At 38.2% G+C, this 21,348-nt stretch overlaps 1 protein-coding gene across 2 annotated transcripts in view; it reads left to right on the forward strand.

Annotated features, from left to right (window-relative positions):
* The window catches only part of GARRE1 (granule associated Rac and RHOG effector 1), a 79,099-nt gene that overhangs the window by 21,186 nt on the left and 36,565 nt on the right, over positions 1–21,348 (forward strand). For both annotated transcript variants that reach the window (XM_063111626.1, XM_063111627.1), the window contains exon 2: positions 12,916–14,197. In XM_063111626.1, the coding sequence (XP_062967696.1) occupies positions 13,703–14,197 (495 nt within the window). In that variant the 5' untranslated portion in view covers positions 12,916–13,702. The remainder of the gene's footprint in view (positions 1–12,915; positions 14,198–21,348) is intronic.

A 21,348-nucleotide genomic window follows, 5' to 3' on the forward strand; every position in this document is an offset into this window, starting at 1 on the left:
TTTATTTTGCAGCTGACTGGTATAGGGATCTGAATTCTTGACCTTGGTGTTATCAGCAGTGAGCTCTAACCAACTCAGCTAACTGGGTAGCCAACTCTGGGTCCTTTTGACATGAACCTGTTAGTATTAAGTGGGTTCTCTGCTTTCTGGCCTGACCACTAGTCCCCGGCTTATCTTTTTTGTTTCTGACTCCAGTTCCAGAATCAGCCTTCTCTTTAAGGAGCTCTGATTCTTTTTTTGTGAGAAATGGTGTTAGGAATATTTGTTACAACTGGGATGTGAATTTGTTTAGGTTTTTTGGTAGAGTTAGGAAAATAACATGTTTTGGAAAGTAAAAGATAAATGACTTCAGACTACTTCCAATTCAAATGAAGGATTAAAGTATTTTTATTTCTTTGATTTTTTTATGTCTCTCTTCTTGTTTGTTGACCATAACACCAGAGAGTACAGTCAAAACATGGTTTTAATGTGTTTGTTCATTTGTTTTGGTGGCTGACTGATACAGGACCCAAACTGTTGGCCTTGGTGTTATTACACCATGCTCTAACCAACTGAGCTAACAGGCCAGTGCCTTATCCCTATTTTACAGATGATGAAACTGAGGTAGAGAGAGGTTAAGGAACTTGCTCAAAGTCACATAGCTGGTAAGAGCTAGAGTCAGGATCTCACCCACTTAATACCCCAAGGCCACTCTCTTATTCACTTTAGTACTCTGCCTCTCTAAAGGGAAGTGCTTCAGGAGATTTTCTCAGGTTGACTGACCACTTTTCGTATCTCATCAGTTATGGGTATAAGAAAACCCTTTTATTACTGAATCTTTATCTAGTTTTAAGCATGGTCTTTATTGTTTGAAGTAGAAATTACTGATGACTTTGTAGACATGAATGTTTTAAATGATGTAGTCAGGTCTGTGTTCAGTTTTAATCTATGGAGAAGCTTTGCAAATTATTGTGGTGTTGAAAAGATGTGACTTAACCTACTAAAATGTACTTTTTTGCTACATGCTTGAGAATTTTAAGAAGCATTAAAACTTATGAACACATTACTTAAATCTTACAAGTCTTGGCTACAGTAACTTCTGAGGTCTTTCACAATGCGTATTTATTTCCACGCAGCATGAATAGTGGATTCATAAATGGTGAATGTTTCCCCAGTGAAAAAAAATTTTTAAGAAAATATGGAAAAGAAATGTCCTTAAATGGATTGAATATATTTTAGCCCTTCAGGCTAGATGGGGGGAAAAGCATTTGAAAACATTCAGAAAGCATTGGGAAGAATTTTATTTAAAAAAATAAAATAAAAGGGATATATCCAGGTGTTAGTGTGCATGCGTATGAGCATTTTAAACATTTTATTTCACAGGGCCAGCCCATGGCTCACTTGGGAGAGTGTGGTGCTGATAACACCAACGCTGTGGGTTCGGATCCCTATATAGGGATGGCCGGTTAGCTCACTTGGGAGAGCGTTGTGCTGACAACACCAAGTCAAGGGTTAAGATCCTCTTACTGGTCATCTTTTTAAAAAACAGCAACAACAACAAAAACCCATTTTATTTCAGAAATGTTCAGTCATCTACCATGTTAGAGCAAATGGTATGATGAACCTCATGAACCCATCACTCAACTTCTAATAGTATTTCGTTGGGGGATATTATAATCACTGCCATGAAGATGACTCCTTAGATAGGAATCACCACTTCTCTGCATATTGTTTCTTGGCAAAATCCCATTTGAAAATTATAGAACTTGAATGGCATTTCAGTTTCATGATAGGAGGGTACTTCAAAAAGTTCATGGAAAGTCTCTTTTTATCTTTTGGTTCTATATTCCCACGAACTTTTTGAAGTTCCTTCATATTTCCTTGAATTCGACACTATCTAGTTTTTGGGGTTTTTTGGGGGTTTTTTTGTGACTAGTAAGGGGATCGCAACCCTTGGCTTGGTGTCGCCCTCACCGTGCTGCTCAGCTAGTGAGTGCACCAGCCATCCCTATATAGGATCTGAACCCGTGGCCTGGGCGCTTGCAGCGCCGCACTCTCCTGAGTGAGCCACAGGGTCGGCCCACTCTCTAGTTTTGATTACAGCAAAGATCAGCACAGGAACACCAGATCTGTTAAGAATAAGTAAAAAACCAGTTTTCAACTTTTTGAGGAGATTGTTTTTTCTCTCTGCCTGGAGAAGAACCCCAGGCCTGACTGTTGCACTTAAGGGGTCTAGTTAGAAGTCATCCTTAAGCCATCGTTAGTTTTCATTGGCTTCTTTTTTCTTTTCATCCTAGTTTTTTGTTTGTTTTGTTTTGGGGTTTTTTTTTGGCAGGTGGCTGGTAAGGGGATCATCCTAATTTTAATAAGGTTAAAGGTAATATGACATCTTGTGAAAAAATTGCTAAAACAAGTTTTCATTCTTAGTAACATGCTCAGTGGGAGTTACAACCTACAGACAGACTTAACCATCATGTGGTTGTCTTAGTTCATACACTGATGGCTTTTAAACAACAGAAATTTATTTCTCATAGTTCTAGAGTCTGGAAATCTAAGATTAGAATGCCAGCAAGGTCAGGTTCTCGTGAGGGCCTTCTTCCAGGCTGCAGACTACCTCTATCCTCATGTGGTAGAAAGAGAGAGAGCTAATTCTGGCCTTTTCTTATACGGGCACTAATCCCATTTATGAGGGCTCTACCCACGTGATCTCCTTACCTCCCAAAGGCCCCACTTCCAAATACTATCACATTGGAAATTAGATTTCAACATATGAATTTCGTAGGGAAACAGACATTTAGTTCATAACACAGATGCATCCTTGATCTTGGGCAATTCAATTCTGGTGCCCATGGTCTGAGGACCACACTTTGAGAACACAGGTGTATAGGAGGTTTTCTAGGTGCAAAGGATCCGATGTGTATCTATCTGTGGTTCCACTAAATGCTTTAGCCTGAGCCTTCGGTATCCCCCCTACTTGGTTACCTACTGGACCAACTCTAGATGCAGGAAGTGAGGCTCAGTTTTCAAGAAGTCATCTGGCACTTCCAACTCTATGTAGCCTTTGTCTGGGGAGAAGGGAAGAATGGGGACTGTGGAGGGCAGTTGGTTCTTCACCTGGGGATCCAATTCCAAAACTGAATGGAAATTTGGTAGGGTTATTTTGTTTTGTTTTGCTTTGTTTTATTTTTGGTGGTTGGCTGATATGGGGATCCCTTGACCTTGGTGTTGGAAATTTGGTGTTTTGGATGTGTGCTTGACTAAAGAGTGTTCTTTCATCAGTTTCCCAGAGAAGTCTGTGACCCTTCCCTCCCCACCACCTTCCACTCCCCCATTCTCCATAATACACACAACAAAGAACCATGTCCTAAAGCAGCCTCTATGTAAGAAGGAGCCAGCATCTGGAGAGCAACTATGTGGACTCTGCATAACAAAACAGTCTCCCCTGTGTGGGATTGGAGTTGCTTTGCCATCTAGTCAGAATTATACAACACACAGCTGACCTGGGTAGATAGCTATGGCCAACTGTTATGCTTGCCCAGTATTCCATGTTTCCCTACATGTCTCAAACTTGTATTTAAATTGGCACCATGTGACTAATTCTGGCCAAAGGGCTGTGAAGGGAAGGGATGTGCATCACTTCCAGTGGGAAGTAGTAGACAGTGAATATGAGTTTTCACTTTCTTTTCCTGTTCTGAGAAGACATAAGTTCTAATGATACTTGCTACAAGTTAAAGGATTTCCAGACCCACATTGAATTCTGTGTGAACAAGAAATAGATCTTCATTAGGTTAAGCCACTCATTTCAGGATTTGTCACTGTGGCATAGCATAATCTGCCTGGCTTGATAGTTCAGAACAGAACATTTAAATGTTTGGAGTTCTGAGAGTCAAGATCCCTGAGTTTGACCCTGAAACTATGGGGTCTATTGCAAGACATTTAGTATACTGGGACTTTTTTCCCCTTCACCTATAAATTGAAGGGTTAAATTAGATGATCATTAAGGGGCTTTTTTGGCACTTACGTTCCTAAATTCTGGATAGCAACATTTAAATACAAATTTCTAATTGGAGTACAAAAAAAGAGACTAAGGGCCGAGCCCGTGGTGCACTCGGTAGAGTGTGGCGCTGGGAGCGCGGCGACGCTGCCACCGCGGGTTTGGATCCTATATAGGAATGACCAGTGCACTCACTGGCTGAGTGCCGGTCACGAAAATGACAAAAAAAAAAAAAAAAAAAAGAGAGACTAAGTCTGGCTTTAAAGGCATCCCTGGGAAACTTATTTTTTATTATGTACCTTTTGCTACTAAATGAGAAGTTACATAAGAAAAATGACAAAGAAAGATGAAATAATATTTTTAAAAAAACAGTTTTATTGAGGTACAATTCACATACCATAAAATTCACCTTTGTAAAGTGTACACTTCAATGGCTTTTAGCATATCCAGAGTTGTGCAACCATCATCACTGTCTAATTTCAGAACATTTTTATCACCCCCAAAAGAAACCCTATACTTATTAGTAGAGACTTCCCCATTCCATAAATCTCCTTTCTGTTTATATGGGTTGCCTATTCTGGACATTTCATATCAGCAGACTCATATAACACATAGCCTCTTGTGTCTGGCTTCTTTGACTTAGCACAATGTTTTCAAGGTTCATCCATGTTGTAGCATTTATCAGAACTTCATTCCTTTTTATGACTGAATAATATTCCATTGTGTGGTTATACCACATTTTTTTTATTCATTTATCAGTTGATAGAGATTTTGGTTGTTACTACTTTTTGGCTAATATGAATAATGCTGCTGTGAACATTTGTGTACAGGTTTTTGTGTGGACATATTTTCTCACTCCTCTTGTGTGTATACATAGGAGTGGAATTGCCAGGTGATATGGTAGCAATATATTAAACATTTTGAGGAACTGCCAAACTGTTTTCCAAGTGGCTATCCCATTTTACAATTATACATACCTTCAATGTATGAGGGTTCCACATCCTCATCAACACTTGTTATTGTATGTGGTTTGTTTCTGTTTTTTAATAACTTTAATAATTCATCCTATGACTGTTCCGTAATTAAACTGTTCTCCTTTTGCATATTGAGTATTTATGATATTTTAAAATTTATTTTAATTGACACATTGTAATTGCACATACTAATGGGTACAGTCTGATGATATATATATATATATATATATATATGTTGTACAAAGATCAGGTAAGGGTAGTTAATGTATCCATCACCTCATGCATTTATATCATTTTTGTGGTGAAAACTTTCAAAAGCCTCTCCTCTAGCTATTATGTAATATACAAAACTTAACTGTCAACCAGTCACCATTCTGTGCAATAGAATGCCAGAACTTATTCCTCATAATTGTATGTCTTTTTAATTGAATTAATCATTTTTGATGAAGCAGCACAGTCAGTGAAGAGATTTTAATATAAACATTCGCTTGTTGAGTTACTTTGTAAGCAGTTATAATATCCATTGGCATATTTATAAAAATTTTCACTGTAAGCTTAGTACTAAAATAAAAAGTTTAATGACTAATAACCCAATTCTTCAACTTGTTTAGCTTGTAGAAAGTTTATTTTTTATTTTGAAAATAACACATTTCTAAAGGAAAGAAAAAGGAATAAATAAAAAATGAAAGTTGTCCCATCCTCTCATTCTTCATTCACCAGATGTAGTTGTTCTCTTGAAACATAAATTTGTCTTTATAAATTACATACTTCTAAATTACCATATAGAGAGTATGCCTTAAATATATAGGTTTGAGCCTTTAAAAATCATAATGAGGACTGGCTAGTTAGGTCACTTGTTTAGAGCATGGTGCTGATTACACCAAGGTCAAGTGTTGGATGCCCTTACCAGCTAGCTGCCAAAAAATAAAAATAAAAAATAAAAATAAAAATCGTAATGAAATCCTGAAAGGGTATGCATAATGGAATTATTGAAAGAACTTCTGAGTATTTTTAAAGAGGTTCAGTAAAGCTCTGATTATTTGTTTCATAGATTTTTTTTTTTTTTTGTATATTAGATTTTTAAAAAGAGGAGTGCCCCATTATGTTGGGCATACGAGTATTTCAAGTGGTGTTCAATATACAGTTGATCCCCATTATTTGTGGATTTTTTATGAGGGTATTTTAAGAAGTTTGTGGAAAAATAGGGCTGGCCCGTGGCTCACTTGGGAGAGTGTGGAGCTGATAACACCAAGGCCGTGGGTTCAGATCCCTTTATAGGGATGGCCAGTTAGCTCACTTGGGAGAGCATGGTGCTGACAACACCAAGTCAAGGGTTAAGATCCTCTTACCAGTCATCTTTAAAAAAAAAGAAAAGTTTGTGGAAAAATAGAATTAAAAGATAATACAGATCTTTCCATGAACTTCTTGAAGTATCCTTATATTTGCAAATTTGCCTACTTGCTAAAATTTATTTATAACCCAAAATCAATACTTGCAGAGCTTTTGTGGTCATTTGTGGACATGTGCATAGTGGCAAAAAATCTAAGATGCCCAATGTGCATATCCTCAGCTGAGGTCAAACAACACATCCTCTGCCTTCTTGTTTCACCTCTCAGACTGTAAACAAGTGTTCTTTTCATGGTCTATTTATTTCCACGTTTTTTGCATTTTTGTTTTTTCGTTAGTGACTCACTGCTTAAAATGGCCCCTATGCATAATGCTGAAATGCTGCCTAGTGTTCTTAAGCACAAGAAGGCTGTGATTTGCCCTATGTAGAAAATATGTGTTAGATAAGCTTTATTCAGGCAGGAGTTACAGTGCTGTTGGCTGAGTTCAATGTTAATAATTGAATAATATATATTAAATAAGGATCTTTAAATAGAAACACACATAAAAGAGGGTTATGTATTGATTGCTTGATGAAAATGTTAAGACCAGTAGCTGTCAGGAACCTAATTCTGTATGTCTTCTAGGAGCAGTGGTTCAGTATCTAATTCAATGTTTGTGGCAAGTGTATATAACTTACTGTGAATAATGAGAATCATGTGGTGAATTACTTGTCTTGCTGCTTTCAAGATTCTCTTTGTTTTTGGTTTTAGACCATTTGATGATAATGCATCTAAGTGTGGATGTCTTTGAGTTTATCCTACTTGGAATTCATTTAACTTCTTGGATGAGTGGATTCATGTTTTTCATCAAATCTTAGGAGTTCTTAGCCATTATTTTCTCAAATACTCTTTCTATGTCTTTCTTTCTCTCCCCTCCTTTTGAGAATACCATTGTATGTATGTAGGTACTCTTGAATGTTGTCCCACAGGTTTCTGAGCCTCTATTTGTTTTTTTCATTCCTTTTTCTTTCTGTCCCTCAGACTGGATTATCTCAATTGACCTATCTTTTTTTTTTGGCAGCTGGCCAGTATGGGCATCCAAACCCTTGACCTTGGTGTTATAACACTGTGCTCTAATCAACTGAGCTAACCAGTCAGCCCCCCACCAGTTGGCCTGTCTTCAAGTTCACTGTTTCCTGTTCCATTCTGCCTTGAGCCACTTAGTGTATTTTTTTGTCAGTTATATTTTTTAACTCCAGAATTTCTATTTTGTTTTTAAAAAATTACTTTGTATCTTTTGTTAATATTCTGTATTTGCTGAGACATAATTCTTATACTTAAGTTCTTTAGATATGGTTTCTTTTAATTCTTTGAACATATTTTAAATAGCTAATTTAAAGTCTTTGTCTAGTATGTTCAATGTCTAGACTTCCTCAGGAATAGTTTCTATTGTTTGGGTTTTTTTCCTTTGCATATGGGCCCTATTTTTTAATTTAATTTATTTATTTTGCATGTCTTGTAATTTTTTGTTGAAAACTGGGCATTTTAAATGCTATAATGTGGCAACTCTGGAAATCAGGTTCTTCCCCTGTCCAAGTGAGCTCTAAGTCAGGGCAAATACAGAGATCTTTGTAAGAGGGATCTTCCAGGGAACCATCAGGTAGGTCAGTCAAATAATGGTAATTTTCTGGGAATGAGACTTTGAAGGAGCTCTAGCCCAGTTCTGTTTCCTCTGGTAGTTGTCAGCCTTCTGGATTTCACAGTGGATGCAGCTGTTAGTTTTCAAGGCTATTATGGAACTGTAGAGCTGGGAATGAGACTCAGTCAAGTTAAGATGCTACAGAGCTCCGTTTTTACCAAGATTCAACCATTTTTATTGAATAAGTGCTCCCCAGATTGCTACAAGCCTGTTAATTTCCAGAGTTCTGAAAAAGTTAACTTTGACTATTTTACCAGTTTTCTCATTGTTTTTCTGGAGAAGATAATTTTTTGGTTTCTTACTCTGTATTTTTGAAAATATCACTCCACTCAACTTTCTTTTTAGATTGTTATTTTCATGAATCTATTGCTCTCTTCTTAACAGTGAAATTGTTGTTGTTTGGATTAGGTCTTAAAGTTTGCCAAGCCCTTTCATCTAGGACTTTTTCTTACAGCCTGAGTTAGACATATATTTCATCTTTTGCAGTGGGGAGGCAGCTGGCTGGTAAGAGGATCTGAGCCCAAACCCTTGACCTTGATGTTATCAGCATTATACTCTCTCTAACTGAGTGAGCTAACCGGCCAACACCTAGACATAAATTTTATTTTTTATTTTATTTTTTAAAGATAACTGGTAAGGGGATCTTAACCCTTAACTTGGTGTTGTCAGCACCACGCTCTCCGAAGTGAGCAAACTGGCCATCCCTATATGGGATCCAAACCCATGGCCTTGGTGTTACCAGCACCACACTCTCCCGAGTGAGCCACGGGCCGGCCCTAGACATACATTTTAGAATAGAGCACTGGTTTACTGTAAAGGAGGAAGAAGATTTGATTAAGACTAGCTTTTTGTTAGTTTCTGCTCTACTACTCTCTGGTTCTTTTCCTCCCTTATGTTGTTTCTTCCACTTGGAATGAAAGTTTCCTTACTCAAGCTTCCCTCTGTGCTGGTTGACTCTTTGTTTCCTTAATTTTTTTTCTGAAGAATAACACATAAGAAAGTGCATAGATTATAGTAACAATGTTTGATGTATTATCTCCTTTTTTCATTTCTCCTTCTTTCTATTGATATGTAATTGATTTATTACTACCATAAAATTCACCATTTAAAGTGAATTAATTGGGTTTTAGTATATTGACAAAGTTGTATGACTACCATCAGCACTATCTTATTCCCGAACATTTTTAATACCCCAGAAAGAAACCCTGTATTTAATAGCAGTCACTACCCATTCCCTTCCTCCCCGATTCCTGGCAACCACTAATCTACCTTTTTTTGTGTGGGGTGGGGGGGGTGGCTGGCTGATACAGGAATACAAACCCTTGACCTTGGTGTTATAATACCCCACTATAACCAACTGAGCAACCATTGGCCATCCCTAATCTACTTTTTGTCTGTATAGATTTACCTTACCTGGTCATTTTATATCATTGGACTAATACAATATATGATCTTTTGCATATGGCTTCTTTCACTTACCTTAATCTTTTCAAGATTCATCCATGTTGTAGCCTTTGTTAGTACTTCATTCCTTTTTATGGCTGAATAATATTCTGTTGTTTGATGTACCACATTTTGTTTCTTATAGCCGTTGGTAGGCATTTGGGTTGTTTCTACTTTTTGGCTATTACAAATAATGTTGTTAGGGATATTTGTGTACAAATTTTTATATGAACATATGTTTTCAGTTTTCTTGGGTATATAGGTAAGAGTGAAATTGATTGTTCATATAGCGACTCTATGTTTAACACCTTGAGGAACTGCCAATTTGTGTTTTACAGTGGCTGCATCATTTCACATTTCCACCAGCAACATACAAGGGTTCCAGTTTCTCTACATTCTCACCAGTACTTATTTTCTGTTTTGCTTTTACTTGTTTTTAATATAGTCATCCTACTGAGTGTGAAATAGTATCTTATTGTGGTTTTGATTTGCATTTCCCTAATGACTGACGACATTGAGCATCTTTTCATTTGCTTTTGGCCAGTTGTATATCTTTGGAGAAATGTGTATTCAGATCCTTTACCCTTCTTTTAATTGAGTTATTTATCTTTTTATTATTGAGTTTTAAGAGTTCTTTATAATATTCTGGACACTAGACACTTAACAGATTTATGATTTTTAAATATTTTTTCCCATAGTCTTGGATTGCCTCTTCACTTTCTTGATATTGACCTTTGACACACAAACATTTTTAATTTTGATGAAGTCCAATTTATTCATTTTGTTGCTTGTGATTTAGGTATCATATCTAAGAAACCATTGTCTAATCCAGGGTCATAAAGATTTACACCTACATTTTCTTCTAAGGGTTTTATAGTTTTAGCTCTTAGATTTAGGTCTTTTATTTATTTTGAGTTAATTTTTGTATATGATATAAGGTAGGAGTCCAGATTCATTCTTTTGCATGTGAATATTTAGTTGTCCCAGCACCATTTGTTGAAAAGATTGTTCTTAGGCTGGCCTGTGGGTCACTTGGGAGAGTGTGGTGCTGATAACACCAAGGCCACGGGTTCAGATCCCATATAGGGATGGCTGGTTAGCTCACTGGGTTAGCATGGTGCTAACATCACCAAGTTAAGGGTTATGATCCTCTTACCAGTCATCTTTAAAACAAAAAAAAAAGAAAGAAAGACTGTTCTTTCTCCATTGAATGTTCTTGGCACTGTTGTCTAAAATCAGTCAACCATAGATGTATGGGTTGATTTCTGGACTTCCATTTCTGTTCCATTGATTTATATGTCTTTCCTTGTGCCAGTAGAGTGCTTTGATTACTGTAGCTTTATAGTATATTTTGAATCAGGAAGTATGAGTCCTGCTATCTTTTTTTTTCACCCCTGATTTGTTTTTGTCATCATGGATCCCTTAAATTTCTGTATGAATTTTAGAATCAGCTTGCCCATTTCTGTGAAAAAGGTAGTTCAAATTTTGATAGCAGTTGTTTTGAATCTGTAGATAAATTTAGTGAAGTAGTATATCTTTAAGCATTACAAGTTTCACATAAACTTTGGAAGCATGTAAAATGAAAAAATGTTTAATATTTATGGTTCCTTTTTAAAAATTAGGTAAGCATGTGAGTCTTAAGTGGCTGTTTAGGTCTGTCTGGCAAATTAATGATTTGGGCTCTCCTAGAGCCAGAGGCAGCAGCAATAGAGGGCATCCTGGAACTAGGAAACTGGTGCACCACTGAACAAAGAAAGAGTGTTCCTCAGGCCTGTTCAAGACACTCATTGTGGCCAACTCAAGGTGAATGTTTTCATTTGCAGACCACAGAATTTCCACATGAACAGCCTGCCCTTCATCAGCTCTCCTGTTGGGTACTTCTGTTGTACATTGGAATTTGTAAAGCCACATTAATTATAATGGAGCACTTGGGGAGGGATAGATATGATTGTCCTATTGTCATAAATTTGGAAAAGGAACATTTGAAAACAGATTTCTTTTTCTTTTCTTTTTTTTGGTGGCTGACTGGTACAAGGATTGAATGCTGGGTATCTGATATGTTGTGTCCTGAGAAGTTTATGAGGTTTTTTAAAGAGTCAAGATTCTCTTGAACACAGAGCCACAAATAGTGGCCATTTAGTTGAAATTACATGTATGTGTTTATATCCACAGAATTCTTCTCATCGCTTACTCTTGTTACCTACTTGATTTCTTGTGTTCTTTATACAATCATAGATCTACAAAGGAGTTATGGTAGTTGGACATGATAAGTGACAAAGTATGATTTACATTTATTTTTATCTATAAAAAAGGAAAATAGAAAACCTGGTTATCAATAAGTAGACCAGACTATACACAGACATTGTATAGGTTGAAGTTTAATATGTACTAAATATAACTTTCAGTAAAATATATTTGGACTGTTGTTATGTTTGGGAGAACAGATAGTTCAAGCAAATATTAGTCTGGATTTTAGTTCTGTGAGAAGAATCACACTATTTCACTGTTGTAGGTATCAGAAACTATAACCAGCAACATCCAGATATTGCTATTTGAACCTACCCAGAGCCAGGGCTTCTACAGAAGCTACTCCAGGGTATGGAAACTGGCATACCCTGCCAGCCTTCCCCTCTGAACAGTCAAAAGGGAAATTGGTACCCAGATGAGGATTAGAAGAAGCCTGTCTGTAAACCACCTGCTAGCCACTCACCTCTCCGGGCTTTGTCTTTCTGCACCCTGCACTTTAGCTCAGCTGGGTATCCTGAACAGACCATGAGCTGTCCTGCTTCAGGGCCTTTGCTGTGATGGTCCTTTCACTTGGTGAGCCCCACCTGTCATGTCTCCCTTTGCTGATCCCCATTAAAGTTTTGTGAGTGCTGTACTTGTCAGAAGCCTTCACCATAATGAGTACTCATTTGATCCTCTTGCAGATTTGTGAGCTCTCTGAGGAGGAAACAAGGAAATGCCAAACACGATGCAGGCCCCATTCAATGTGTTAGTTGTTAGCCTCAGCTTTGGAGTGGTTGGTGTGGAATCAGAATCCATTTGTTGTGTTATTTTTGTACTACGACGTGAGGAATTTTCTTTTCTTTTCTTTTTTTCTTTCTTTCTTTCTTTTTTTTTTTTTTTTTTGTTCTATAAAGATGACCAGTAAGGGGCTCTTTAACCCTTGACTTGGTATTGTCAGCACCACGCTCACCCATTGAGCCAACCAGCCATCCCTATATGGGATCCGAACCCACGGCCTTGGTGTTATCAGCACCACACTCTCCTGAGTGAGCCACAGGCCTGTCCCTATGTGAGGAATTTTCTAACAGTCATTATTTCATAGTACAGCTCTCACTATTGTACCTGCTTCTGTAAAGTTATAATATAATGTCTTATTTCATTCACGTGTAACCCACCTATGTGGATAATAGCATTGCAGGAGTTAATATTCCAGGATTACTCATTGTCCAATAGCCTTCCTAACTTTATCTTATTTTTTTCCCGTTACAGGAAATGACTTAGAAGCCTTACGAATACATCTGTGCATTCTTGCTTCAGACTTTACAATTGAGGGCCAACCCAGTCTGGAAGCACCTCTTATTAATGTTACAGAGAAACTGCTACCTCAGCAAACAAAAGGAAAGGAGGAGAAGACTTATAATAACGAATGGCATTTTTAAGAAAACTTGTTTTCGGAAAACATTAGAGGAAACTTGGAGATTTTTAGCATTGAGGAGAAGTTTTACAGGTAAATGGATTCGACAGACAGGTTCTGTCAAAATTCTTCAGAGGTTTGATTTTCCTTCTTAAGGACTTTGTGTGAGTAATTCTGTACTGCTTTTTAAATCGCTGTTGATCAGCTTGTGGGTTTTTGGGTTCTAACTTTTTTGGTATATTGAAGATACATTATATTACATTAAAAAAGTTAAGTTATTTTTCTGCTGTTGTAAATACAAGTATCAAAATATTCTTGCAAAGCAATTATAAGTAAACTTTTTTCTCAGCAAACATATCTTTTTATTAAGAGCGTGGAATGCTATACGCTTCTTAAAGAGCATTTTGGACACACTTTTATTTTTTGTCAGTTGTCCTGCCTACACTGAAAATATTAATTATATAAGCCTCTTGCCCTTTTCTCATCTAAGTTGGATCACATGGCTACCTGTCTCATGGAGATGCCTTTTTTAAAACTTGGACTTGCAGAACTCCACTATTTTTATACCTAGCTACAGTTTTGGAAAAAAAAGAAACAGAATCCTGACTTGCTCACGGTCACTGGGACAGTTCCCTCTCCCGCATGTATTGCTGCAGTGCCCAAGACAGTAAAATGGACTACAAGCGGCGCTTCCTGCTTGGCGGGTCCAAGCAGAAAGTGCAGCAGCACCAGCAGTACCCAATGCCTGAGCTGGGCCGAGCACTGAGTGCCCCCCTGGCATCTACGGCCACTGCTGCTTCTCTGGGCAGTCTGACTGCTGCAGGCAGCTGCCACCATGCCATGTCCCACTCCACTCCCATCGCTGACATCCAGCAGGGCATCTCCAAGTACCTGGATGCCCTCAACGTCTTTTGCCGTGCCAGTACTTTCCTTACAGATCTCTTCAGCACTGTGTTCAGGAACTCTCACTACTCAAAAGCAGCCATGCAGCTCAAAGATGTGCAGGAGCATGTCATGGAAGCAGCTAGTCGGCTGACCTCGGCCATAAAGCCTGAGATTGCCAAGATGCTGATGGAACTTAGTGCTGGGGCTGCAAACTTTACAGATCAGAAGGAATTCAGTGTCCAGGACATTGAGGTAGAGTATCTTCTGTGTCATACTTGGGTAGGAAAATGTATTCCAGAGGTAAGTGAGGATATTGTCTTAGTTTCTCCCAAATTACTGAATAATGATGTTTGCCCTCTTTCTGTTAATATTCTCTCCTTCTAAAAAAAATTTGTCTGCCAAATTCTAAATTGCTTTAATTTCAAATTAAGTACGTTAAAAGATTATTAAACAAATCAGTCTGTATTTTATGTTTTTGTCCTTAAAATTTTCACATTGGAACCTAATTTCCAAATAGCATACTGTTAACAGTACTGAGTGGGTACTGAGAATTCTAAATATGATTATGAGCTTTATTTGTGAATTTTCATTATATAGAGTCATTGGTTTGTAGACAGTTCCACACATGTTTATAGGATAAATTATTTTTCCAATTCTAAATTCACAGCTGTTCACATTCAAATGCATTTGAGTCTTATTCAACACATTTCTTGGGGTCTTTGATAGTCAAAATGAAAAATTCTCCCTCTTTCAAGGCTCTAGATTATAATGTAAGATTAGAATACAAGTGTTACTCAGAATAAAGATTACTTTTTCCTGTCTTCATTTAGGAAATGATTTATTAAACTTTGATCTATTATATTAGTTTGACTGATCCACTTTAAAACTTATTTTCAGCTGCTCAAAGAGTTAATTGAGATTGTCTTTGTATATCCAGGTTAAGTTCCTGGAGATTAAGGTGCCAGGAGGGAGAATGTCCTTTTCACCATCCTGGGGCCAAAATCACCAGTCTCTTGATCCAACTCTGATGACTGAGTTGATTCTATAAGTTAACTAATATTGTTTTGGGTTTGTTTTTTTTTTTTAAAGAGCTAGACTATTAAGTAATATGACTAATTTTTAATGTATTTAGAAGTGATTTTTTTTTTTTTTAAATGACCGGTAAGGGGCTCTTAACCCTTGACTTGGTGACCACGCTCAGCCAGTGAGTGAACCGACCACCCCTATATAGGATCCGAACCCATGGCCTTGGTGTTATCAGCACCACACTCTCCCAAGTGAGCCACGGGCCGGCCCTAGAAGTGATTTTGAAGGTATTTCCAGGAGGAACTTAAGAATTATTTTTCAAGAGACAGGTGTATATCAGTGATCATCAGATTTTTTTCTATAGGGAGCAAATAGGAGATTTTAGGCTTCGTGGGACATATGTGGTCTTTGTCACATATTCTTTGTGTTTTTTTACAGCCCTTTAAAAATGTAAAAACCAGTTTTACCTTGTGAAACTGTCTATTCCGTGGACTGGATTTGTCCCATGGGCTATAGTTTGCTGCCCCTGCTGGTGCAAATGTGTAATAACCTCTTTGGGTCATTCTACTTTGAATCTATTCAAGTATACTTGTAATTTCTGATTATTTCTATGATAACATTTTATATCAAAGGAAACTATCATTTTAAAGTGTTTATAAAATGGCTTGTCATCGTTTATTTTAAAAACATATCTGTAAAGCATGCCTGTACTTCTCGAAAGAAATTCAAGCAATGAAACTTAAAACTTCTGTTTTCCTCTCCCATCTGATTTCTTTCCCCAGAAGAGATGACTGTTAACTGGTTGGTATGTGCCATTCTAGACTACTGACAGTACATGCACAGATACATATTTATGCACGCATGGATATATAGCTTTGACTTTTGTTGGTTTTACATAAAGAATCACATTGTTCAGCCACCAGTGTGCCTGTCTGGTCACTGCTAGACAGAGATGTGGCAACAAAGCAGTTAGGAACTCTTTGCCCTCTCTTAGAAAGTGTTGAACAATATTAGACCCAGACTATTACAGCTATCATCTCATGATGACATAAGCACTTTTAGTTTTATTTAGGATTTCAGGCAAGAGTGGTTTGAGGGAAAAAAATCTTTTTAAATTAATTAATTAATTATTTTTGGTGGCTGACTAGTACAAAGCTGTGCTCTGACCAACTGAGTTAGCTAACTGGCCAGTCCATTCCCAGTTTTTTCTTTGTTTTGTTTTGGTGGTTGGCCTGTACAGGGATCTGGACTCAGAAAGAGTGGTTTGAAAAATAAGGCCAGAGGCTTTTATTTTAACCTGACCATTATTGAGCTCTTCTTCAGTCCATGCCTCCAGGTGATGGAAGAGACAGAGCTAGACCTGCATGGCCGTTGCTCTCCAGCCCTGGAGGGCTAGTGCCCTTGTTCCACAAGTCAGGACAATTAGAAAAGGTGAATCAACCGTAAGGAGTAGGGACTTAGTAAGCCATCATGGTACAACAGCACCTATTTTGTCCCTTCTGCTGTCCTGAGACTAACATGGACCACTTGAGCTGAGAAAGAGAAATACTTCTTATTGCTGTAGTTTGGAATTTTGGCTTGGCTTTCCCCATCGAAATGCTGATTGAGATAGTTGGAATACTACCATGTTTTTTATATATAACGGGCTAAACAGGCTTTCTAAGGCTAGTCCGAAAACTAAATGCTATGGTGAATTTTAAAATCTGTTGGTCTATTCTAAGTTTCAAACAGCTGACTTATAAGTGAATTCTAAAATGTGATTCCCATGTGTAGGCCTGCAGACTTAACATTTTACTTTTTCCCCAGAGCAGTATGTGTTATTTCTGGAATTTATGTACTGCCGGGAGAGTTAGCCATAAGCCAATAAGAGTGTCTCTTCTCAGAATGTTCATCAGCTCAGATGGAATGGCTAGGCATTTGAATTTTTTCCTGTTGGTTTTTTTAGGGTTTTATAAGCAAAGCTCTGAGAGGCTCTTTAACATTCATCTCTGGGTAAAGGAGTCTGTTGCCTAACATTGCTAAACTTGATTGGCTAGGCAAGACCTCTGTGCGGAACTGTGGGTAAGAAAAGCCTTGAATTCAGGAGTATTCAAATACTTAGCCACTTTAAACCCAGGAGTAAGTACAACTCCTCCCTGTCACACTGAAGGTAGCCAGTGCATCCTTGTAATGTTCACCAGGTAATTCTGACTTACAGCCAGGTTTGAGATACACTCATTGATTGACAGATATTTATGCCTATGAAGATAATTCAAAAAGTTCGTGGAAAAATGGAATTAAATGATAATATGAATCTTTCCATGAACTCTTTGAAAAACCCTCATATGTCCAGGAACTACAGTTGCTGTCTTTGTTCTCTGCCACGCTGCTTTGAGGCAGGCAGGGTGTGCATGAGTCCAGTCCACTTTTTTTGGTGGCTGGCCGGTAAGGAGATCTGAACCCTTGACCTTTGTGTTATCAACACTGCACTCTAACTGACTGAGGCAACTGGCCAGACCATGAGTCCTATCCAAACTGACCTCATTGGTGACTTTGCCTCTTACCCTGGGTGGTTCACCCTCACAGTCTTGCTGTTAGAGATATGAGTTATGTCTATGGTGTTTCACTAGTTGACTGATGCCTGTGACATTGTTTGTCGGGTACATCAGCCTGGAAAGTGAGTTATGGGGCACTGAATCAGAAGATCTGTGTTTAGAATGTGACTCTACTACTTATTACCTGTATGGTCTTGAGCTAATCTTTTAACATCTCTGAGCCTCAGTTTGCCCATCTGTAAAATGGAATTACCACTCACCTTCCAGAGTTCTTGTGAAGATCAGAAATGATTAGTGTGTGTGAAGCACTGTACCCCTGTTAGTTGTCATCATCATCATCATCATTAATTTTTCCAACATGGCTTGAGAGGTGCTAGTAGTAGCCCTTCTCTGAAGTGCAGAGGACAATTATGTACAAAACCAACATAAGGGCCGAGCCCGTGGCGCACTTGGTAGAGTGCTGCGCTGGGAGCGCGGCAACGCTCCCGCTGCGGGTTAGGACCCTATATAGGACTGACCGGTGCACTCACTGGCTGAGTGCCGGTCACGAAAAAACGACACCAAAAAAAAAAAAAAAAAACCAACATAAGGGAGAAGTACGCAGCAAATTATTCCTCTAACTGGAACACTTTTAGGGTGGAAACAGTTGCCACTCCCAGAACATTTGCTCCTGCTCTGTTCTTACCCTGGTTCCTGAGGTAGGTGCCTTCCTTTCCCCTTTATGTTATCTTTTCTCTTGGGTATTCTAAGGTAGCAGCAGTATTACCTGCCTGATGTCAGAACTGCCAGGACTGTTTCAGCATAAAAGCCTCAGAGGACCTCTTCTACCAATAGTCATTGTTCTACTTGCCTTGCAACTAGAGTGGGGCATGGGGATGGAAGTAGAGGGGGAGGATGTCCATCGAATACACTTACAGTAGCAGGGAACTGTCGGACAAGCCAATTGACAGTTTAGGTAGGATTTTTCTCCCTCTGGATTTGTAGAAAATTTCTAGTTTACTTTGAATATGAACTAAGATTTTGTCTAAAATGAGAAATATATCCTAAACGGGTGCTTCATGGGAATTGCTTTGCATAAGTCTCAAACTGTCAGTCCAGCCAAAATGTGACTTCGGGAAAAATACAGTTTTTCATATTGAATTGGTTCTTTGTAAAAAGCTTTGACATCCTACCCAAACATTTTTTAGAGGTGGACTGCATGGGACCTGCTGTGTCTATCTTTTCTTTTTGAGTCTAGAAGTATCTCCACCGGTGGTTTCTGTGATTATATTAATTCCAATGTTCCTATAAAATGCCAGGCTGGCTGAATTGAGTTAGCTAATTTCTCTTTGATTTTTATCTACCTCAGTTTAATTTGTCCTAGAAATCTCTTATCCTAACTAAGGATCATTTGCAGTTAAAGCATGTAGTTCATATTAAGTAAGTATAGGTGACCCTGTAACTTGGGTTTCTACTTATGAGAAAGTCACAAATCTTTACTTCTTTTTACAAACATTTATCACTTGTCTTAAATAAAATTACTTGTTCAGTGCAAATATATGTAAATGAAATAATTGAATTGACTTGTGATTCATGCATTCATTCCACAAAAATTTATTTCTTACCATGTGTTGTTCCAGGCACAGGAGATACAGTAGTGAACAGTACAGAAATCCCCTCCTTCATGAAGCTAGAAAAGGGTTGCAGTTTTAGATAAGATGGTTAGGAAAGGCATTACTGAGAAGGTGACATTTGAGTAAAGACCTGAAGGAGATGAGAGAGTCAACCCTGTTGATAACTGGGAAAAGAGGATTCCAGGTTAGTACAAAGTGTCTGAGGCAGGAGTCAACCTGGAGTGTTTAAAGAACAGTGAGGAACCTACTGTGGCTGAAATAGAGTAAATGAAAGGGAGAACAGTAGGGATGGGGTCAGAAAGATAAAGAGGGACCACTTTGGTTTTTACCCTTGGGGTAGCCAGATAGGAGGCAGTGTGAGGTCAGCCTCTGAAGGGGAGGAGAAGGGAGGGCAGCAGGATGGGCTCTGCTGTCCCTGTACAGTGAGGAGCAATGCCACTTCTCCCCTTGCTTTTTTTTTATATCTTGACAGCTCTAGGGGTCTGGTTTCACATTGGGTCCACAGTGTTGGAAGGGCTGGGTCCCTTGGGCAGGTTCCCTGCATAGGCAGTCCAGAAGCCCAGGGCAGCTGTAGAGCTCCCAGGAGTAATATCTTTCAGGTTATGTCTTCCAGCATTTTTATTGGCTTTCTAAGTATCACCATCTTATGAATGGGCAAGCAGACATGAAATCAATCTTTACATAATTGAACCTTGGCTTTCAGGTTGATGCACTGACAAATTTCTTTTGTACCCTATGTGATTACCCATAATTTATTTGTGAGCACTGGATGACTCTTAAGGTCCTTAACTCAGAGGACCCTGCGATAATATGCCAGAAATACTGTAGAACAACAATAATGGAAAATATTAGAAGCTGGTTTCAAAATGTGATCTTTGAAGCTTCCCGATTGGTGAATGGATTGATGTGCAGGGCGAAGGTGTCGCTCCTGCTCCAACAGGGCATGGAAGCTCTGTTACCCCTCCCCTCCATACCTTGCCCTGTGTATCCATTTGGCTCTTCCTGAGTTGTATCCTCTATAATAAGCTGGTAAACATAAGTAAAGTGTTTTCCTGACTTCTGTGAGTTAAATTATTGAATTGGGGGAGGGTTGTGAGAATCCCCAGATTTGTAGTGGGCTGAGGCAGAAGTGTGGGTAGCAGGGACATCCCATTTGCAACCGGCATCTGAAATGGGGGCAGTCTTGTAAGTCTGAGCCCTTAACCTATGAGGCACTGACTCTGGGTAGTTGTTGCCTGAATTGAATTGCGTTGTTGGATACCCAGTTGGTGTTGGGAGAATGAGAGACTGCATATGTGATCTTGGACATGTTAATATTGTTTCAGGGCTGGCCAGTTAGCTCAGTTGGTTATAGCATGGTGTTATAACACCAAGGTCAAGAGTTCAGATCCCTGTAGAGGCCAGTTGACCAAAAGAAAAAAAAAGTAAAATAAAAAAAAAAAAAATTGTTTTTTTTCATTAATCTTAATAGAGTTAAATGTGCATATTGTTCCTTTTCTTTTTTTTTTTTTTTTTTTTTGGCCTAAAGTAAAATTCATTGTTACTTTTTTCTTGTTTTGACTAGAAGATCTTCCATAAGAGATTATGGAATAAATATTTCCTAATTATATGTGCCAAATGAAAATCCAAATTGCTGCTATTAATCAGCAACTGACGTTTAGTTCATAAAAAACTTGTATGAATTCAGTTTTCAGACTTGCTAATTTGTAGTCACTCTTTTTGACTTAAATTTTTACTGAAGTGAATCTGCTCTTATCTAAATTGTCTTCAAACTTTTAGCCTTTAGAAGAAGCTATGATTAATTAAGCAGTTGGAATTTGGGTGTTTCTGTAAACCTGCATTGTAACAACAAGCAAGATTTACTGTCTGCCCAGCCCATTCTATGTGGGTGGAAGTCACTAGGGCCAGAGGGCATCTGCTACTGTGGAGAGACTGGACCCTTTTACTTTGATTTGTTGAGACACACATTTGCAACCAACACATTATACTGAAAATTGCTAATTAGAAGAAGAAAAGTAGGGAATTAAGTAAATTCCCTGCTTTTCCAATATAAACTATTTATTCTTCAGGGTAACCAAATAGCTCTAATGGAGAAGGGAAACTTCTATATGGAAAAATCCCAGCATTCTTCTGTGAGGAGGATGATACAATTAGAAAAATCACCATTTTGTAGACCATGATGAATTTAGTGACTCAGTGGTCCACAATGGAGGATAAAACCATTTGGTGA

Source organism: Cynocephalus volans, chromosome 10, assembly GCF_027409185.1.
Source record: "Cynocephalus volans isolate mCynVol1 chromosome 10, mCynVol1.pri, whole genome shotgun sequence".
Classification (NCBI taxonomy): Eukaryota; Metazoa; Chordata; class Mammalia; order Dermoptera; family Cynocephalidae; genus Cynocephalus; species Cynocephalus volans.